The sequence below is a fragment of the Plectropomus leopardus genome, chromosome 11 (assembly GCF_008729295.1).
Source record: "Plectropomus leopardus isolate mb chromosome 11, YSFRI_Pleo_2.0, whole genome shotgun sequence".
Classification (NCBI taxonomy): Eukaryota; Metazoa; Chordata; class Actinopteri; order Perciformes; family Serranidae; genus Plectropomus; species Plectropomus leopardus.
Window position 1 is genome coordinate 21,161,134 of NC_056473.1, and position 19,538 is coordinate 21,180,671.

General features: G+C 37.8%; 2 protein-coding genes across 2 annotated transcripts; one reads left to right on the forward strand and one right to left on the reverse strand.

Annotated features, from left to right (window-relative positions):
• The first annotated feature begins 1,320 nt into the window (after nt 1–1,320).
• On the forward strand, nt 1,321–11,640 carry tbxas1 (thromboxane A synthase 1 (platelet)). Its single transcript, XM_042495785.1, has 14 exons — nt 1,321–1,374; nt 2,576–2,726; nt 3,161–3,254; nt 5,241–5,293; nt 5,477–5,573; nt 5,693–5,809; nt 6,625–6,713; nt 6,797–6,945; nt 7,263–7,393; nt 7,504–7,857; nt 8,035–8,123; nt 8,331–8,468; nt 9,365–9,527; nt 10,089–11,640. The coding sequence occupies exons 2-14, from the start codon at nt 2,626–2,628 to the stop codon at nt 10,200–10,202; spliced, it is 1,689 nt and encodes a 562-aa protein (XP_042351719.1). The 5' UTR covers nt 1,321–1,374; nt 2,576–2,625; the 3' UTR covers nt 10,203–11,640.
• On the reverse strand, nt 11,464–18,904 carry parp12a (poly (ADP-ribose) polymerase family, member 12a). The gene is made up of 11 exons (XM_042495784.1): nt 18,449–18,904; nt 16,363–16,498; nt 15,982–16,246; nt 15,724–15,864; nt 15,441–15,630; nt 15,099–15,273; nt 14,721–14,953; nt 14,499–14,586; nt 12,880–13,010; nt 12,541–12,692; nt 11,464–12,263 (listed from the first exon to the last, which is right to left on the reverse strand). The coding sequence occupies exons 1-11, from the start codon at nt 18,763–18,765 to the stop codon at nt 12,007–12,009; spliced, it is 2,085 nt and encodes a 694-aa protein (XP_042351718.1). The 5' UTR covers nt 18,766–18,904; the 3' UTR covers nt 11,464–12,006.
• Nucleotides 18,905–19,538: the final 634 nt, after the last annotated feature.

Genomic DNA, 19,538 nt, shown 5'->3' on the forward strand with positions numbered 1-19,538 from the left:
TGTCTTAGAATTAACATGTTAATGTACCCAAAGGCAAATGTTTTACTTTTTACTCCACCAACTACATTTATTTGACAACTTTAGTTACTAGTTACTCTGCACATTCAGATTAACATACAAAATATAATCAGCAAATGAAGATGTAATATTATAAGTTATAATACGACTTTACTGAGCGGGATGGAAAATTCACTAGGTATATAACTGGAAATATGTTATTCTGGAATGACTCATGCTGCATATCCCTTTAACAACCATTTGGTAGAACACATTTTGAGTCACTACATCTTAATGAAAAATGTGTTTAATTCAACTCAACCTGACTGATCTACCTCTACCACTCGGTTAAGGTTATTATGCATAAAAAAATCCCCTAGATGTTGCTGTGTCTTGAAATAGTCTGCCTTTCAAGTTTGCCTCCTTCAAAGGGTTGAAGTAATTTAATGAAAACGTGCTCTACCAAGCAGCTGATATGGCCTTTAATGGTAAAGGTGGTAAAGCTATGGTAAAGAAGTTAAAATTGACTACTTACTATGATATAAATGAACTTCTGATTATTCATTTTGTTAAATGATACAATTAATGTTATCTGTTAGATATACATTGAAAAAATTTTATTTTTGTTTTCTTTTTTTTTTTTTTTTTTTGCCGTCTAAAACCATGTTTAACTAAATTGTTGAATTGGCCTTTAAAAGTAGTGATGCTAAAAAAGGATATAATTTCACTGTTGTTAATATCATATAATTTATGTTAGTTCATTGTATATTTGATGAAAGAAATTCTATCAGTGTATTTTTTTTTCACAACTTTTGAGACATTTTTGAAGTACTTTCATGGTAAATAGGCTTTACAATACTTCCTGGTACTGGTAATATTACTCATTCCATGGTCACAAATTGATATATGTTGGTAAACTAACATATTACAAGCATTATATCAGTAAATAATTTGTAATTTGGATTTTTTTTTTTATATCTCTACTTTACCATTACCATGAATGGCTGAATCTCAATCGTTTGATGGAGGCCTATATAAAAAAACAAAAAAAACCAAAAAACTATGGCGTCTGTTAAAAAATAAACATTGATTTTTGTTATTATAGTCCCAAGGAAACAAAAGAAGCACCTTCAGTGGGATATCGAGTAGGCCTTTTGGTTTATTTTGTAGTAGCGTTGTTTAGTTATTTATTTTCCTTTGTTTCGTCTTCTTTCTGCATGATTTTTGATTTCTTATAATAAACTCGTGTTGAATGCTATATGCTCCCGGACAGTGGGGGGCGGTATGCACCTCTGCTGCGTGTTGAGTTGCGACCTATTGGCAGGACGAAGAGGACTTTCATAATATTGACGAGTGACATCCATGGAGGAATATCAGGTGAGTTTGGACCATAATATACACGCGTCCGTTTTTGCCAAAATTTGAACATAAGAGCGCGGACTCTCTAGATATAGTTATAGTGCTCACGTGGTACATGGAAATGTCACACGACGCGCAGCAGAGAGATTTATGAGGTATGTAGCCTAGCATCACAAACGACAAACAGTGTGACGTCGGGGTTTAAAACGCTGTAATTCAACTTAAACAAAGCTAGGTCGTGTGGTTAGCCTAAAGGGGATGCTCTATAGGAATAACTGATATTTGTAGTTTATTTTCCATTAAACTGTGGCGTGTTAAGAGGTTTCAAACGCAGCATTTTTTGCCAAACAGAGGTGAGCTAGGGAGGCTCAGACATGCACCTATTGTTAAAAATATAGACGAAAAGGTGAGCACATTCAGGGCTTCAGACAAAGCAGCTCAAACAAATAATTAACTAGTTGTCTGGGAAAGGAACCAGAGCAAAGTGCACAAAGAAATGCGCTGACACTGTGTCATGTGCTTTTCTTCTTTTGTAGAAGTATATGACTTTTAAGATGTGCTGCACTCAGCACAGTCAAGACTTAGAGAAATGGCACAATGTCTTCAGACGGAAAAGGCTTACGCGTAACCCTTTAAAACCTTGGTAAATTGACTTGATTTCTTTCAAAAACACAGGAACAACTTACAATTAATGAATTGCAAGAAAGTTAAAAAGGTAAATTAATAATCATTATAAAGGTACTAATAGCACTAGTAATAATAAAGGTTGAAATGGTGAAACAAGCAAACGATAAAACGTATAAATAATGGATAAAATAGTTATGTCGATATTAATATTAGAAGAAAATTACATATTGTAAGAAAATTTCAAAGAAAAGTAAAGCATATATATTTTGTGGACAGTCTTTCTATTTTTATTAGTATTAACTTATAACCTTATTTCAGGACATTTTCTCATTACCTTCTCCTAATTTGTGGGACATCTCTTGCCAGGCTCCTCATTGCCTCTTTAGCCATGTTTTCAAAAGAAAACAATTTCAGGTTTCAAAAGGTTTGAATTTATATGAAAGATGTCTGGACGCGGCACAAGAAAACCGATGTCAGTCCAGGTTTCAAAGGGTTAACTTATAGCTTGCACTGATGAGCAGTGTTATAATCTTCTAGTAATCAGCTTTTACACTGACCTAATCTTTTACTGTTTTCCTTATGTTTTTCTCAGGAACCTTGATGTAATGTCGACAGTAGATAAGTGAGAAGAGTTTTTCCACCATGGAGGCTGTAGTTAACTTCCTGAATGTATTCCACATCGAGGCCAGTGGATTGTCGGTGACACTCAGCCTCTTTCTTATTTTTCTTGGCCTTCTGTACTGGTAAGTGAATGCTTCAAACCTCTGTCTGCTTGTGATGATGTGGAAAGTCAGGTTAGTAACCTAGTAGTAACATAAAGCACACACTTAAAACTCTACAGCTTTTTAGATATTCATACTCCTCCTCATTAATCAGCTCTGATGTTTGCAAGTTTTCTGATTGCTCATTCATATAGAAGCTCTTAAAGGAACCCCTCAAAATAAAGTAAACCAGTCATAAGATGAAATAACAGAGGGTTGATCATGCTCCAACAAAAACATCGACTAAGACATGCACACTTTAGGCAGGAGTTGCACAGCTGACAGGGCGAAAGACTGTAGTAACAAATCAGTGGGCTGGTTATTTGGGGGAAAGTTGGTCTTTAATCTTCACTGCGTTTGCTTTTATTATTTTGATTTATTAGTCATCCTCATCACTCTCGTGCTTTGTCTTTTAGGTACTCAGTTTACCCCTTTTCAGTCCTTTCTCGATGTGGCATCAAACATCCAAAGCCAGTACCTTTTTTTGGCAACATATTCCTGTTTCGCCAGGTAAGAAATGCAGTTTTCAAACTGAGATACATTGTTTTTTTGTTGTTTTTTTTTTCTTTAATCTCTGTTACAATCTGTGAAACAATTACTCATGTAAGAAAATCTTTCTTCAAACATATGACTGCACTTTGTCAGATTTCTGCACTGAGGAATACTGAAAAGCAACAATATTTTATGTACTGTGTAACCCCCAAACTGGTTGATTTATTATTTCATTTTTTTTCTTTTTCTTTTTCATCTCAGCCTTTGAATCTCTTTAGTGACAAGGTTATCAGGATTGCTTGGTACTGTGCATTACTGCAGGGGATTGTAATGTTGCTACTTGATTAATATATCCGGCTTTGGATGAAAAATATCTGTGCTGTTATCACTTCTTTGCTAAAAAAAGAAAGCTGAAAGAGAAACACTCCTTAGTTAAGGTGGATATGCACTCTGTTTTTACATAATATTAACAGGATTTATGGTATACAGATGTGTCTCCTCTCTGCACAGCAGGTCCTGTGGTTAGTTATAAATACGGTTTTCAGACAAGGTTGCCAGGGCCCCTGTAGCTCCCACTGTGGACTTTTTTTAAAACAAGTTTCATCATCTTGAAATGAGGAGATTTACTCCAGTTATATTTTGCATTCTCACTTAACAAGGATTGACAATAACAGGCCAAAGGAGATGAGAGTTCTTATCTTGTGTTTACTCACTACATCGAAGACACCGAATCAAATTAAACAGACGATGGCAGACAGTAGAACAGTTCTGACAAAGATGCCTGTCAGTTTTCTGATTAAAAAGTACATTAGTCTGTCGGATGTCTGAGCATGGGGACTGGCTGGTTGTATCGCAGCTAAGGTGATCCCATCACAAGATGCACTATATATACAGTGTATATATATATATATTGTGAAGATGTGCCACTTGTGCTTGGCTAACTGAGCAAGTTTTGTTTTGCAGAATTATTTTAAGCATGGTCTCTTACTTATTGCTGCAAAAAAGTGGCAAAATATAAAGTGAACTAAAGAATAAACTAAAATACAAAGTGGCACCGTGGAGAGCTCAGGCTGTGACAGATTGTGTTCATGATTATTTGTCTGTTTACAGTATATATATATATATGCTACTGGCTGTTGAAGTAAAAATTCTAGCAAACGTATCACTGATTTTAAGATAGTGCATTTGCTCTGTACAAATAGTGTGGGCTGTTCTCTTGTCTACCATCACTGGCTTGACTAACTAGTGACCTCTACTGGCTTGGCAGAGTATTGATTACCACTGTCTCAATAGATGCACTTATTGTTATGAATTGCACATCCATAATCATTTTTGCAGTGTTGGCTGAAGTACATGAAAGCCATAATTAAATAAACATGCAGATTTCTTTCCAGAAAACGACTCTGGTAAAACTTAAAGTAATAGAATATTACTTGAGTAAAAGTCTTTAAGTATCTGATATTTACTGTACTAAAGTATCAAGAGTAATTCCATGGCATGCGGTCTGAATTTTGAGAATTATGACATTTATTTCGTTGAAACATGTAGACCACCTAAATAATGGTGCCCACATTACACTTGAAGAAAAACAAATAATTTTTTACAACTTAAAGCATTTAGAAAACAAAATCCAGGTTTTCCTTCCCTCCCATTTCTTTCTTTGTCTGTCCTTCCTTTCCTCTCTCCTCCCTTCCTCCTGTATTTTGTAATTTTGGGGAAATGTAGTGAAGTAAAAGCATATATTTTATTTAGGAAATGTAGTCGAGTAAAAGTGAAAGTTGACAGAAAAATATAAACTGTAGTTACTGTAACTAGTACTGTAACTGAGTATAATTAATTAGTTATATTACATCATTGTCAATTTTCCTTCTCACATGACAGCCCAGTGTTGAATAAACATGCTAAATAACAAAATCCATCCTTGAATCTCTCCAGTGCAGATTGTTTTGTCTAATCTATCTGAAGGCTACTTTTTTAATCTGTTGGTTTTTATTTTCTTTTTAGGGTTTTTTCAACCCGATCAATGATCTCATAAAGACACATGGCAGAGTTTGTGGGCAAGTAGAAGAAATACTTTCTACATCAGCATCTGATAAAAATGATTGTCTGATCATTGTGTTGATTTGAATTCCTCCACATCCTAAAATAAAATTAAAAAACACTTGCTTGGTAAAATCCTGTATTGGCAGCATTAAGATTGTTGTTTGACTTTTTTTACCGAGACTCTTGGTATATTTCAGGTACTATTTGGGCCGGAGAGCGGTGGTGGTCATTGCTGATCCTGACATGCTCAGACAAGTGATGGTCAGGGACTTCAGCAGCTTCCCAAACAGAATGGTGAGGACATGAACCAAAGCATGCACACTGTATGATGATGATGATGATCATGATTGTAACGTAAGCTTCATTGATGTAACAATAACAGATGATTGAGTCTGTGCCGTCTCTCTGTGCAGACTGTTCGCTTTGCCACCAAACCCATGACTGACTGTCTGCTCATGCTCAGGAATGAACGCTGGAAGAGAGTGCGGAGCATCTTGACCCCATCCTTCAGTGCAGCCAAGATGAAAGAGGTGAGATATGAATGTGCTCATCAAGTGGGTGCCAGTTAGAATCAGAAACAATTCATTATAAGGAATGTAATTTATGGCCTTGATTTGCCAATTAGAAAAGCTGATTATAAATGTCTGCGTGATAAAGCTCACAGAAATCTGAGGGAACTTTATTTTGCCCAGTAAGTTACTGTCTGCCACAGGTCAAGTCAAGTCAAGTCAAGTCAGTTTTATTTCTAAAGCCAATTATCACAAAACACAGTTTGCCTAAGAGGGCTTTACAGCATACAACATCCCTCTGCCCTTAGACCCTCACATCGTCTAAGGAAAAACTCCCCCAAAGTGGCCTGGCTGGTACTGCTAATATACAGCTTTAATGAATTTATGGCAGCACAGCGCTGCTGCTTTCAGCTGCAGTAAATATGAACTCTGCATCACTTTAGAGACAGCTGCTCAGTCCAGAGGACTTGAAGGACTTTTTTTATTGAAAAAGGGGATTTTTCCAAAGCACATTGAGTTTATATCCATTGTTTAAGTTCAAAGTCCCTTTTCTGTGAAAACACTAGGTTTGTATCTGACTCAAAATTATGTCAGTCAAATCAGATTTTGGCTGGTCAATGTGAATATTTAACTTGTTCTTTTTTTCCCATAAAGTTTGAGAGTTTGAATGGGGCTCAGTGGAACATGCAGGGTGACATTGACATTTTTTTAACTTTTTGTTTTTGTTTTCTTAATTTGTTTTCTATTAAGGGACAGGTTTTTCAGGGTTTCCTTTCCTTTTCCCAAAAGTCTCAGCAGCTCTGACAAGTATCACTGTCTTTTATATTTTCCTGCAGATGGTTCCACTCATCAACACAGCCATTGATGCCCTGATGAGCAACTTGAACATCTCTGCTGAGTCAGGAGAGGCCTTTGACATCCACAAGTAATCACACACAATGAACACAGGTTTTCAGTATCATGGTGTCATTTTCTGTCCTCATATTCTTGTTTGTGTGTGTTTTGCAGGTGTTTTGGTTGCTTCACTATGGATGTTATTGCAAGTGTTGCATTTGCAACTCAGGTGGACTCTCAGAACAACCCAGATGACCCATTTGTCCGCCATGCACAGATGTTCTTCTCCTTTTCTTTCTTCAGGCCCATCATGCTGTTTTTCAGTCAGTACAAATCTATTTGTATTGTTATTAATGCATTTGAAATAGTACATTTAAGACATTTACATAGGACATTTATAAAGGAATGATGGCTGAAGGTTAAAATATTATTAGAACATGAACCTGAAACGGGAGGGTTTACTATCGTCTGTTATGTAGATCACATCACCAGGTAATTTCTGAATTACACAATAAATTTGAAGACAATTAAGCATAAAAAGATCTGAAAAAAAACTCAAACAAACGCACAATTAATGTGCAGTGTGTGAAGTTGGCCTTGCATCTTGAATTACATCAACAAATTTGGTTTGTGTGTCCAGTTTCTTTTCCGTTCATCATGGCTCCTCTGGCAAAACTCATCCCCAACAAAAGACGAGACCAGATGAATGGGTTCTTCATCAACAGCATCCAGAAGATCATCAAGCAAAGAGAGGAGCAGCCTCCTGAGCAGGTGAATCTGATGCCCGTTTGATAACCTTAAAAAAACACTGATTTCTTATATAGTTTTTTACATCATTTTTAACTGCATTTATTGTTTGCTTGTTGTTTTTTGGCATGTAGAGGCGTAGAGACTTCCTTCAGCTGATGTTGGATGCACGCACCAGTAAAGAGAGTGTGTCCTTAGAGCACTTTGACACAGCAAACGCTGCTGGCGAGCTGGATGACAGAAACCAACAGACGCAGCAGTCGGCCTCTGATCAGGAGGACCGTCTTCACTCACAGGAGCCCCCCACCAGGCGTCTGCAGAAAAAGATGATAACTGAGGATGAGATTGTGGGTCAGGCTTTTGTCTTTTTACTGGCAGGCTACGAAACCAGCAGCAACACGTTGGCCTTCACCTGCTACCTCCTGGCTATTCACCCTGAATGTCAGTGCAAAGTACAGGAAGAGGTGGATGATTTCTTCACCAGACATGTGAGTGTGTTGAGTTACAGTTTGATCCGATCTCATTTTCTTTAGCTAGTTAGGACATACAATTTTAGCAGTGGACAGGCAACGAGACAAATTCGGTGCTCACAGACTTGTTTTTTTGGTTGTTGTTTTTTTTTACTGAATTATGCTGAATTTAGCTTATTTTTTCTTTTGCTGTAGGAGTCACCAAATTACACAAATGTCCAGGAGCTGAAGTATTTAGACATGGTTATATGTGAAGCACTGCGCCTCTACCCCCCTGGATTCAGGTAAATTAAGAACATGAAATGAGGATAAAAGATCCATTTTTCTTGTATTTTGTGCTGTCACGTGGAGAAAGTTCCCTTTTTTCTGGACATACATACAGTTCATATTTAGTTATATTTATACTAATCAAAATTGTGCAGGAATCACATAGAATAAAGAAACAAAAAGTTGCACGAAACATGCATCCATCGCATTTTGCCCCCTTAAAGGTTTGCAAGAGACATCGACCAGGACTGTGTGTTGAACGGCCAGTTCCTTCCTAAAGGAGCAACGCTGGAGATTCCAGCAGGATTCCTCCACTACGACCCCGAGCATTGGCCAGAGCCTGAGAGGTTTATCCCTGAGCGGTAGGATGCTGTTTTTATAGTAAATAAACAAAACCATAGTGCCTGTAGCTTGTCTTTTATTACCATCTGAATAGTAGATTTCTTATTTGTATTAACTGACAAATTTATGCCATTGTAAACTAATGTCATTAAAATTGCACAATCTGTCACTACCTGCAATTAGCTGAAAGGAAGAATGCAGCAGCTAAACAAAATATTGATATTATGTCACATAAGTTACAGACATATATTACTCAAATACCTTAAAACTAAAAACACTGTAGTGTTTGGACCCCCAAAAAACACAGATTGTGATTAAATAGTCCTTTTTCACAGAGACATTTTAACATGTTGCAGTTGGAAAAGTACAGGTGTAAATAATGAAATGAATGACGACTGAATTCAGTTTAGCTGCTTCTGTTTCAGGTCCTGGCGTTGTGCATGCTGGCTCTCTGTCGCAGCTTACAGGGACCATTGAATAGAGTATTGCTATCCTTAATGTTTTTATTAACACCTGAGCTCTCCCTACTTTTACAAGTCAAGACATGTCTGCTGCTGAAAAAAAAGCTTATATTTGTGGATCAATATGATGTCATTGCGGTAAATAGTAATGACATACTGAAAACCTATAGCTGGTGTTGTCTAAACTGGTGTTGACATGAATGGCTGACAAAATTAATTTCACTTTTATGTACCATGAAAATAATTAACCTTATGCAACATTCAGTGTACCTGTGCATCCAGTTATTTTATTTTTCCGTCTTGTTACACCAGTCGAAGTCTTCAGCATTAACATGTACATTATACATCCTCCTGAAACTAAATGAAACACTATTTTAATAATAACTGACTCATTTTCTCATGTACTCCCTCTGCTCCTAATTCATCCAGTAATATGACTTGTGGTTGTTCTCCAGATTCACACCAGAGGCCAAAGCCAGTCGACATCCATTTGTATACCTGCCGTTTGGGGCCGGTCCCCGAAACTGTGTGGGAATGAGGCTTGCCCAACTGGAAATCAAAATGGCTCTGGTGCGTCTGTTCCACAGGTTCAGCATTGTGGCCTGCTCTGAGACCAAGGTATGTCTGACAGTTTAAACACTAAAAACAACATTATGTTGTTCAAAGTTATAGTCTTAGAAATGATTTGCACACACAGAGGACACATTTAAACACTACGCATGTTCACTGAAAAGAAAAACCGAAGTAGCCGTGTACCCTACCACTCAAAATAAATGAAAATATTAAACCATCTGTGTAAATAGGCTAATTCCAACAAGAAATAAAGGATCAGAGAGAGTTTAGTCACACATGTTCTGTTCACTTATTGTAGCTGCTTTCGGGTTTTAGCAACATGACAATCCAAAAAGTCAAAGCACTGCCTGTACAGAAAGTGAATGTGTAACCGTTTCACTCTCAGCGTTAATATTCTCAGCGACAATATTAATTTAATTTTTTTTTCTTGTCAGCAAACATTGCTGTAATTTGCTCGAATTAATCAGTGAATAATCATATAAAGGTCAGAATTCAAGACACATCTGTCAGCTATTTACATGTATAGTTATGAATGTAATCCTACATTTAATATACAAGCAAAACTGATGGAAGATGTTCGTGTTACATCTTCTTTTCTTTGCTTAGGTTCCTCTTGAGTTGAAGTCGTCGAGCACCCTCGGACCTAAAAACGGCATATTTGTGAAAATTAAAAGAAGAGACATGGGAGAAGGTCAAGTAAATTCTCCATCGTACAGTTAGAAGCTCATCATGAATGGTAAAAAAAATCCTATAGATTGTTGACACATTATGACATGATGCACAGTGTCATATACTGTCAATACTTCCATAGGTAAACATGATCAAGTATATTATAAGTTACAATACGCTGTCTACCTCAGTTACCGTGCTGCTTTAGGGAGTGAACTAGAAATGAGGAACCTTTCAGTATATAGCAATCTATTTTTTTTTTTTTTTCAAATACATTTTGAACATGCTACAACGTTGCTGAAGGTCATAAACGTTATTTAGGGAAAGTATTGTTTCATTAATTTGAACAGTTTTCATTTCACTTTACCATTTCTTTATCCATTGTACTGTAGAATTAGGATTCTTTTATTAATTTGAAAGTGCATTTAATTATTTAAACTTCTATGATTTTGACAAGTTACTACTGTTAATTCAGTGAACAGAAATTGAATATTGTATAGTGTGTTTTAAAAAAGAATAATAATAATAATGATGATGATGATGCTGATGACAAAACTGCCAGCTAAACCTGAAAGTTTGCACATTCCTTCACCAATTGGACAGCCTGTTGTTTAACTGAGCCGTTCCCTTTGCGGTTGTTTTTTGCCCATGAATATTGATTAATATTTTACTGTCACGCAGTCACAGAGGTCAATTTCTGGCAACATTTTACTGATTATATTTGAATGAAGACTTTGCTTCATGATTCCCGATACAGTGCAGCCATGTTTCTGCCTCCGAAAATTTGAGCAGAAACCGGCCATTTTTAGAGTGAAAGAAGTGGTTTGTGGAAAGAAATCATCGTTGTTTCTATTGTATCTTGTTTCTGATTACCTTATATAGTCAGCTTTTATCAATATCTCAGTATAAAAAAATGTTCCTTACTAGCCCTAGGAGTAAAAGCATTTAATCGCTTTTCCCTTGAGAATATCATTCATTAGTCTTTACAAAGAACATTTACACCTTATTAAAATGAAAATGTTATATTAGGTAAATAAGTGACTCTGAATTTTAATAGCGTTTGAGTTTTTCAGAGATGCTTGACAATTGCAGCCCTGAATACAATGAGAGTGATTTATTGATGATTCATTCAAATGTGTCTATGAAAGAACATAGATTTCAGCTGCTGTGACTACAGGCAGAGGACTAAATGTGCCTGTTTGATGTGCACTAAAATGGGTCAAATGCCACTTGTGTGAAATTAAATTTGAACACATGATGAGATTGCTCTTTTTCTGGTTTATTTGTTATATAAATTACACCAACTTCTTTATTTGCAGTTTGTAATGTGTTTATTATACAACAGTCAATTTCATTCTACATCTGAACACCTGATGATGTCGGCCTCTGCATCTTTCTTTTCGGCTTGCATTAATGACCTGTAGCAGACAGTCTTATCACAACAACATAGACACCAATCACAAGACAAGCATTTTCTATTGGAATGCTTTCTACAAAAAGTATTTTCTGACAATTTATGAATCAACAAAGATGCACTGTTTTAACTGTAGAGGAAAAAAATCCACCAAGCATTCCATTTTCTATTTTTTCACACTTCAGAGGAAAATATTTATTTTTTTATTAACATTTTCCAGTTTATAAAATGATGTTTTATCTTAAGATTTTGTATGAAGGACTTTCATTGTGGTATTACCACATTTACCAAAGTAAAAGATCTGAATACTTCTTCCACCACTATTGAAACCCCACAAACCTTTAACAAAGCTACTATGTGCCTCCAGTCAAAGTAAAGAGCACCACATTATAGTGTTTCACCCCTGACCAGAGTCTTCAGCACAGGAAACAGCATTGTGACTTATGAGTAGTTGATAACATACTCTGGATAAATCTGTTGTTTCTCAAAGATAACATAAATGCTGGGGTTACTCTCGCAGTCAACACAACTGTCGTAGAGGGTTTTGCTGTTACTCTTTGGTGGGGGCCGGACGTAGGCACTGCTTCCCCTGGTGTAGTCCCCCACCAACACCAGAGCAACAAACATAATCTTGCTCAAGCTCCCTTTGATCTTGGCATATCTGTCTGAGTAGGATGCGTCTCTGGCAAAGTAACTCCCTAAAAGATAAAAGATAACAGAGCGTTATAACTAAAACAGTCCAAAAGACTAAAGTGTGTTTGTTTCTTTTCTATTGCTATCAAAAACTATGCTGCTTTTTTTCACTTCTAAATACCTGATAAAACTGGAATTACAGAGTTTATGGCTCCAAATCATAGAAAAGTATAACAACACAGTAAATTGGAGGATATTTCTTTTGTGGCTTGTCTATATTGCATACTGTAGCTTATATTCATCAAAAATACTGTAATGGCTGCTGAAGCAGCTATACTGTACCTTTGCCGTAGGCCGTGCCATGGACTCCACACATCCTCCAATCAAAGTTTTGCTCACAGATGGCTTCAATCAAGGACTCATCTGTCCCATGAAACAAGTACTGCTCATTCACAGAATTCCCTCCATTCCTCACCTTCATCTGCTCTTTCTGCCTGAACGCACAACACAAAAACCATAAATGTGATGACAGCTCCGAATCGCGTGATAATTCTCTGCAAATGTATCCCTACAAATGAGCGACCCCATTCACATTGCCTTCATATTGTCACTTGATACATTGTTTTTTTTTAAATAGCAATTATTGCTGCTTTAAACCAAAAAGTCCAATCTATTATTTACCACTGAAAGACTTTCCACAGAGACAGGTTCTGGATCCTCTTGATGCTGTTAATTGTACTCTGGGGCATGGTGTTTTTAAACAGCTTCTCTATCATATTATACTCCTTAGCAGATTTGGAGAGAAGTACCATCTGAAAGATAAGAGTGCATTGCAGTTTAACAGGTCATTAATGGTAGGTTTAAATATATATTATAATTAAAACAAGAAAAAAAAGAAACATTAAACACCCCCACCATCCCAAATAAAGGCAGATAAAGTTGCTTGGCACTGGAAAACTTTTAAAGAGATGTTGAGGAAGCATGTCAACAAGGAGACGTAAATAAAAAAAGGTGAATGAACAAAAAATGGAAATTAGGCTGAAGCAAAACCAATGTAGATTCAAAGTAAGCTGTTGCCCAATGTACAGGGTGAGCTAAACCGGGAGCAAGCATCCACATCAAAACAAAACCACTAACAACCCATAAAAGAGAAATTTGAGAATTTTTTTTTTTTATTGGTCAAGTATTAAGCACATGAGCTCCAGCCATGGAACAGACAGCGATGTAGCTACTCGGTTCAGATGCACTCTGTCAGTTTACATCCTTTAACGTTGGTTATTTTTGCCTCTAGCAGGCTAAGACTGTTCGTGTTATTTCCTGACAGCATTATGGAAAGGATTTCTGCAGAGATTTATATTTTTGTAAGATAATTTTTGTTTAACCAGATTCTGCCAAAATTGCTGTTGCCACAGCCACCAGACTCAATTTAAATAATCTGTAATTTAATCATCTTAAAACACACTTTATTTACAGTCGACAGGAACAAAGTTAAATGTACACAGAATGTCTTGGTTTGTCTTTCCACTTTTCCAACAATTACAATCTCTGGTTGGGTTGAAATAAATCCTTAATTCACTCAGTTAGGTGTGAAAGTATGTAGGCTCTGTACATGCTAACAGTGTATTTAAATGTAGTCTGGTGATTCTGGTAATAGTTATTGCAGGGCTGTCCCAAGTTAAACTAATTATCCTTTCCATAATGTTGTCAGACACTTGTAATAATTTGAGCCTGTCAGTGACAAAAACAAGAACTTTTATTGGACGAACAGTGAGGGAGCACAAATGTCCCTAATCTTTACATTGCAGCATGTTTTTTCAGTTGCCGGCTGCAGCGCTCTCACTCAGTACTCAAGTTTCAAAAATTGTTGTTTTCGTTTGTCAATTAGACATAAAAACAAGGTGAAATAGGTTACATCTAGAAACTTACAGAAGTAACTCTTTAATGTAATACTGATTTACTGCTGACATCATCTATGGGCAGTCTTGCATACCAATGAGCACACCAAATGTAACAGAATATCATTTACTGCAGAACAGTCTTAGCCTTTATGTTACATCTTACAGGACTCACCCCTTTTCTGCTAAAAGACGATTATCATCAAGCCTGTTTGAACAGATGATCTACCAATATGTCATGCAAAACAACAACAAAGACACTGCATACAAACAACAGGACAAATCCCGTTTAACAGATCATAAACCCTTGAAAACATGATAAAACAACCACATCAAATAAGCTTGTTTTATTTCTATTACTTGATTGATAATAATTCATCAAATAAATTGAAATTAGACACATACCCTGTATCCAAAATCCGGCAGGGCATTCTTGTCCCAGTGAGATGGGCAACTTTCAGCTGTGGAGGAGCTTGAGCTGTGTGATGTTGCACTACAGAGGAGACAAACAGAGAAACTGTATGCTAAGTGAAGTCACTTGAGACACAGAGAAACCCAAAACAACAATGTCAAAATTGCAAGGATTATCTATAAAAGAAATCTCCATCTATACCTAAATAGAATTACCTCTTTAACTTCACCTCCACATCCTGAGCAGAAACAAAGCGAGGCCTCCTCCTGACCTCTCTCTTGGTTTTGTATTTTACATTCTGCTGATACATCTGCTGTGTTCCTGCTGCACCTTTGAAGTAGAGGACATACTGCTGTTTGCCTGCACTAAAAGGAATCTCTGTCTCTCTGTCTGCCAGGTACACATTCTCCAGAGTTTGAGAAGTGACAGATGCCGTGTCACTATCACCCTACAGAAAATAAAACCAAAAACAGAGCAGATGTTCATGAGTTAAGAGTGAAAAGAGGTATTTAGCAAATCAAAATCTTCTTATTCCCTCAAACAGGTACAACAAAGGATACATATAGCTGCTTTATTGTACATGTTTGTCTTACCTGTCCAAACTCCAGCCATTTCCCGCTTTCATCCTTCCAGTACCACAGCCACTGTGTTGTAAGAATGAAGTGAGGGGGCTTTAAGATGGATGAGGATGTGGACAGGCGGCGAACTTGAGACCCTCCCTGCGTCATTGTCATGAAGTCAACTGACTGCACGGCAGGAGATGCAGAGCTGAAACCAAAGCAGTAAAAGTAAGTCAAGCAGAGTGTAAATTTCTAGAGACTTAAACTAATGTAAATATTTTTAAAAAGAACCCATTTGTTGCTCTAGAATACTTTTATAAATCAGAGAAGTGTTTGAGCGCCTCTGTGGCCTGTTTCTTAATTCATCCCAGTCACCTTTGAAGAGCCAGATATTTGAAAATCCCCAAGTAGGACGATGGTAGATCAGTGCAGCTTGTGTCATGTTCTGGGTCACAGTAGGCCTTCTCAATGTCCTCCATATTTGGCAGGTCCTTCCAGGTCACACCATCGCTGCCTAACACCTGCCATCTGTAAGGCAGGTGCCAATGGACGCGGGCGCACTTATCTGGGAAAAAAAGCAATACAACAGAGGCACTTTAACAGTAGTAGATATCCTCTTCACTTCACGTATTAAGAAGATGACTAGTTTCTGTGTTACCTTTGAAGCTGCAGTGTCTGCGAATGAAGAAGAGGCAGATTTCATTCTTCTCCGCATCGCTCACGGGTTTAGATGGACACGCAGAACCAGCAGGGGATCCAGGGAGAGGCTTTTGTGTGGGGCCGCTCACCTCTGGCAGAACTGCAAGAGACACGCATACATATATCTAATGTTTAGTGCAGAGTGCCACTCGTTTATAACGAAGTTCAAAATGTTTTCTCTTTAAGAGTTAATTCTTCTCTTCTCTTTGTTCTTTACCAGGAACAGCAGGAGCTCTTCTCTCCTTTTGACCCGTGATGATGAATTTATTTCTGTAGATCTCAAGAAGGTTCCTGATATTGTCCTGACTGAATCCTTGGAGGATCTTCGTTCCCTGAGCGTCAACATTATGGGTTCTCTTACACGAAAAGCCAAACTTGCAGTCACCCTGCAGATAGTGCTGGCAGACGTGAAGCTTGTGGCAGGAAGTGGTGAACTTGCAAGAACCATGCACACCAGTGCCCTTATTGTAATGTGGGCAGATCTGCTCAACATAAACGTAGGACAGTCATTCATTCAAAAATGAACAGAATTTTCTACCCAATAGCACAAGATTCTGAATTTCCACCTCAGTGTCCTACCGTTACCAGTGTGACCTACCTCAGGAAGCAGATACGGATCATTCTGCAGCAACAGCTGGAAAAGCTGTTTCTCCGTCAAATCGTGCAGACCGTATCTTTTCAAATGCTCAGCATTGTATGGAGATGTCAGGCTATGGGGGTTTTTACATTTGTGTCTGAAAAATAACAAAATGACCGAAATATTACTTCAGTGAGTCTTTTCAGTTTTACAGAATCAGCCGCTGAAAAAGAATTTAAAATATCCACTACGATTTCTGTCAATATACAGTTCTCGAGATATGTAAAAATGTACACATTTGAGGTCTTTCTCATGTGTTGTAATAATATTAGATTTAGGTTGCAATCTAACACATCTTATGAGTGTTTCCTACTCGTAGCGACCTAGTTTTAAAAACAAACTTTTCCTCACATGTGAAATGTGGCTTCAGTCTACAGTCACATGGACCATCCATAACATAAAAACCACTTAAGGTGAAGGGAATGAAATTTGATCACACATCTGTGTGTATGTGCTAGTACCCCACCTTGCATTGCACAGGACTGAAAGGATCTGCTGCAAATGCCCTGGTACCAGAGACCACAGATCACCCCCAGAGGTCCTGTGTCCATGCCTTTACAGGTCAGAGCCATGTCCAATCCACGGAGGCACCACTGTGGATTGGACTTGGCTCTGGGGGTACAAGCACATCCCACAGATGCTTGATTAGAGACCACCTCAGACCATTTCTAAGCATTTTTGCGATGTGGCTTGACACTTGGTCCTGCTGGGACGGTCACTGCAATCGGGTTCTGCTGTTCCCATGAAGTGATGTACTTAGTCTGCAAGATATTTGGGTAGGTGGGTTGCATCCACACAAATGCTTGGAACCAAAGTTTCCTAGCAGAACATTGCATTGTAACATTGTGATCAATGTTATTTTACCTGTCAGTGGTTTTTATGTTGTGGCTGATATGTTTACGTACAGTGTATGTATGCACCTACCCATGTAGTGCACACATACACTTTGATTGTGAACAACTGCACTCATCAGTACTTTGTAATTGTTTACCAAGAGTGTCTACAGTACACTATTTATGTGGGTGATTCGGGGTCATAATATGATGTACATTACTGCCATCTTCTGGTCCAATAAAGGACCTACAACTAATCATTGCAATTATGCAATTTCTGCTGATCTTGCAGGAGAGCACATATTCATTTTCAAGTTCATTTTGTTGTCCATAGAGGCCCAAACAGACTGTCGAGCTGTATAATGCTTCATAAAATGGTGACATAAAATTACCATTTTATGATTGGATTCATTTCTTTCTTATAATGTTTATTTATTTGTTTATTTTAAGCAAAATTAAATAGTTATATGACCACAGACATACAAAGGTCAAAGGTCCTGTTTTCACAGGCCATAGGGTACTCTACTGTTGTCACAGCAAGTCACTCAGTAGGTGTTTTCATTTTCTCTATTGGATCTGTGTTAAGGCTGAAGTTGTGTGGAGCTTTAATAGGAGTTAAGTGAGGTCATCTGCGGCAACGTGATGAAGAGATGAGTTGTCCTTATGTAATAAACACAAAACTATCAGGAAACACGCCCAGATAGCCCGGACAAACAGGTCTAATAGGAATCAAAAATGAAAACACACACTTAAATAGTTATATGACCACAGACATACAAAGGTCAAAGGTCCTGTTTTCACAGGCCATAGGGTACTCTACTGTTGTCACAGCAAGTCACTCAGTAGGTGTTTTCATTTTCTCTATTGGATCTGTGTTAAGGCTGAAGTTGTGTGGAGCTTTAATAGGAGTTAAGTGAGGTCATCTGCGGCAACGTGATGAAGAGATGAGTTGTCCTTATGTAATAAACACAAAACTATCAGGAAACACGCCCAGATAGCCCGGACAAACAGGTCTAATAGGAATCAAAAATGAAAACACACACTCTCTCTCTATCTGTCTTATCTCTCTGTGTACTGCTTTAAAGTTAAAAAAAAATCTTTAACCTACTTTCACTGATTAAAGCGTGTAGCCTTTAAATTTCAACAGTAACCGATTGCTTTGCCAATTTTTGATCGTTTAGCCTTGCAGTGCAATTCTCCGGAAGACAACTTACCCGAACGTACAGTTTCCGCAGACATAGAACCTGCACAGATGTAACCCATCGCACTGTAGACACTCTCCTGGCTTTTTCTGACAGATCCGCAGACCGGTTTTAGCCACCACCAGACTGTCCGGGCTGATTACTTTACCGACGACCTTCTGTCTGCCTTCTTGAATGGCTATTTTATCGTGGTCCAACAGGACCCTCCGCAGGAGAGATTCCTCTACAGTGAAATGCTGTGCGAGCGTCTCTTCCAGGCGCTTGAAGTCCAAACATCCCTGGTGGTCGCACAGGGTCGAGGTGACAAATTTAGAGATGACTGAAGTCATCCTGAGTCCACTTTCGAAAAGAACTCTGCACTGATGTTAGAGCTGGGCGGAGTCAGTTTTTATGGCCTGGTTATAGGGAAATGAAACTGAAACCCCAGAAAACAAAACAAACGAAAGCGAAGTGCAAGGTCTTTGATATGTCGGGGTATTTTTTTTATGGTTTTTTTTTTTTGCATTTGCATTTGCATTTGCATTTGTTGACGTTTTTAGGCTGTGTTTACAGACTCCATATCGTCAGTCTCTTTATGCAAATACCAGTTAGGCAAATCTTTCTCCATACTATTCATATTTCAGACGCTGAGTTTGTGGTACTGGTTTTTAGGATCAGCGGAACAACTGGAGCACACAACAGTGTCTGTTTGTTTGTTTGTTTGTTTGTTTGTTTGTTTGTTTTTCTATAGTTGGCATGGCAGTGGGAAGTAGGGGTGCACCCCTGCTGGAAAAGGCCAAAAATCCCAACGCTCTTGAAAATTTAAAAATAAAGATTTTTTTTTTTAATTGCCTGTTGGTATGTTGTTTTGTGCTGTGCAAGTTGTTCTTTTGGATTGCTTGAAAAAGCGCATTTTCCTAAGCAGGCTCATAATAGACTGGCACACTTTTTTCTGGTTTCAGTGAATATGCCATTGATGATTTGTGTGTTTGTTTGTTTGTTTGTTTGTCTCTGCGTGCGCGGCTGATGGTTTAAATATGTTGGATATGTGTGCAGTGCTCTGATTGACTGGACTTGTAAAATTATGAGTAATCTGTTTGTTCTCGTTCACTATGTGCAGCGG

Bases quoted from the DNA above. Each gene is read 5' to 3' on its own strand.
- tbxas1 (XM_042495785.1), top strand. From the start codon at position 2,626: ATGGAGGCTGTAGTTAACTTCCTGAATGTATTCCACATCGAGGCCAGT. The intron at 5,810-6,624 runs GTGAGATATGAA...ATTTTCCTGCAG, and splicing joins GTGCAGCCAAGATGAAAGAG to ATGGTTCCACTCATCAACAC. The intron at 8,469-9,364 runs GTAGGATGCTGT...GTTGTTCTCCAG, and splicing joins GAGAGGTTTATCCCTGAGCG to ATTCACACCAGAGGCCAAAG.
- parp12a (XM_042495784.1), bottom strand. From the start codon at position 18,765: ATGACTTCAGTCATCTCTAAATTTGTCACCTCGACCCTGTGCGACCAC. The intron at 14,954-15,098 runs GTAAGACAAACA...TATTTTCTGTAG, and splicing joins AATGGCTGGAGTTTGGACAG to GGTGATAGTGACACGGCATC. The intron at 12,693-12,879 runs GTAAATAATAGA...TTGTGCGTTCAG, and splicing joins CTGTGGAAAGTCTTTCAGTG to GCAGAAAGAGCAGATGAAGG.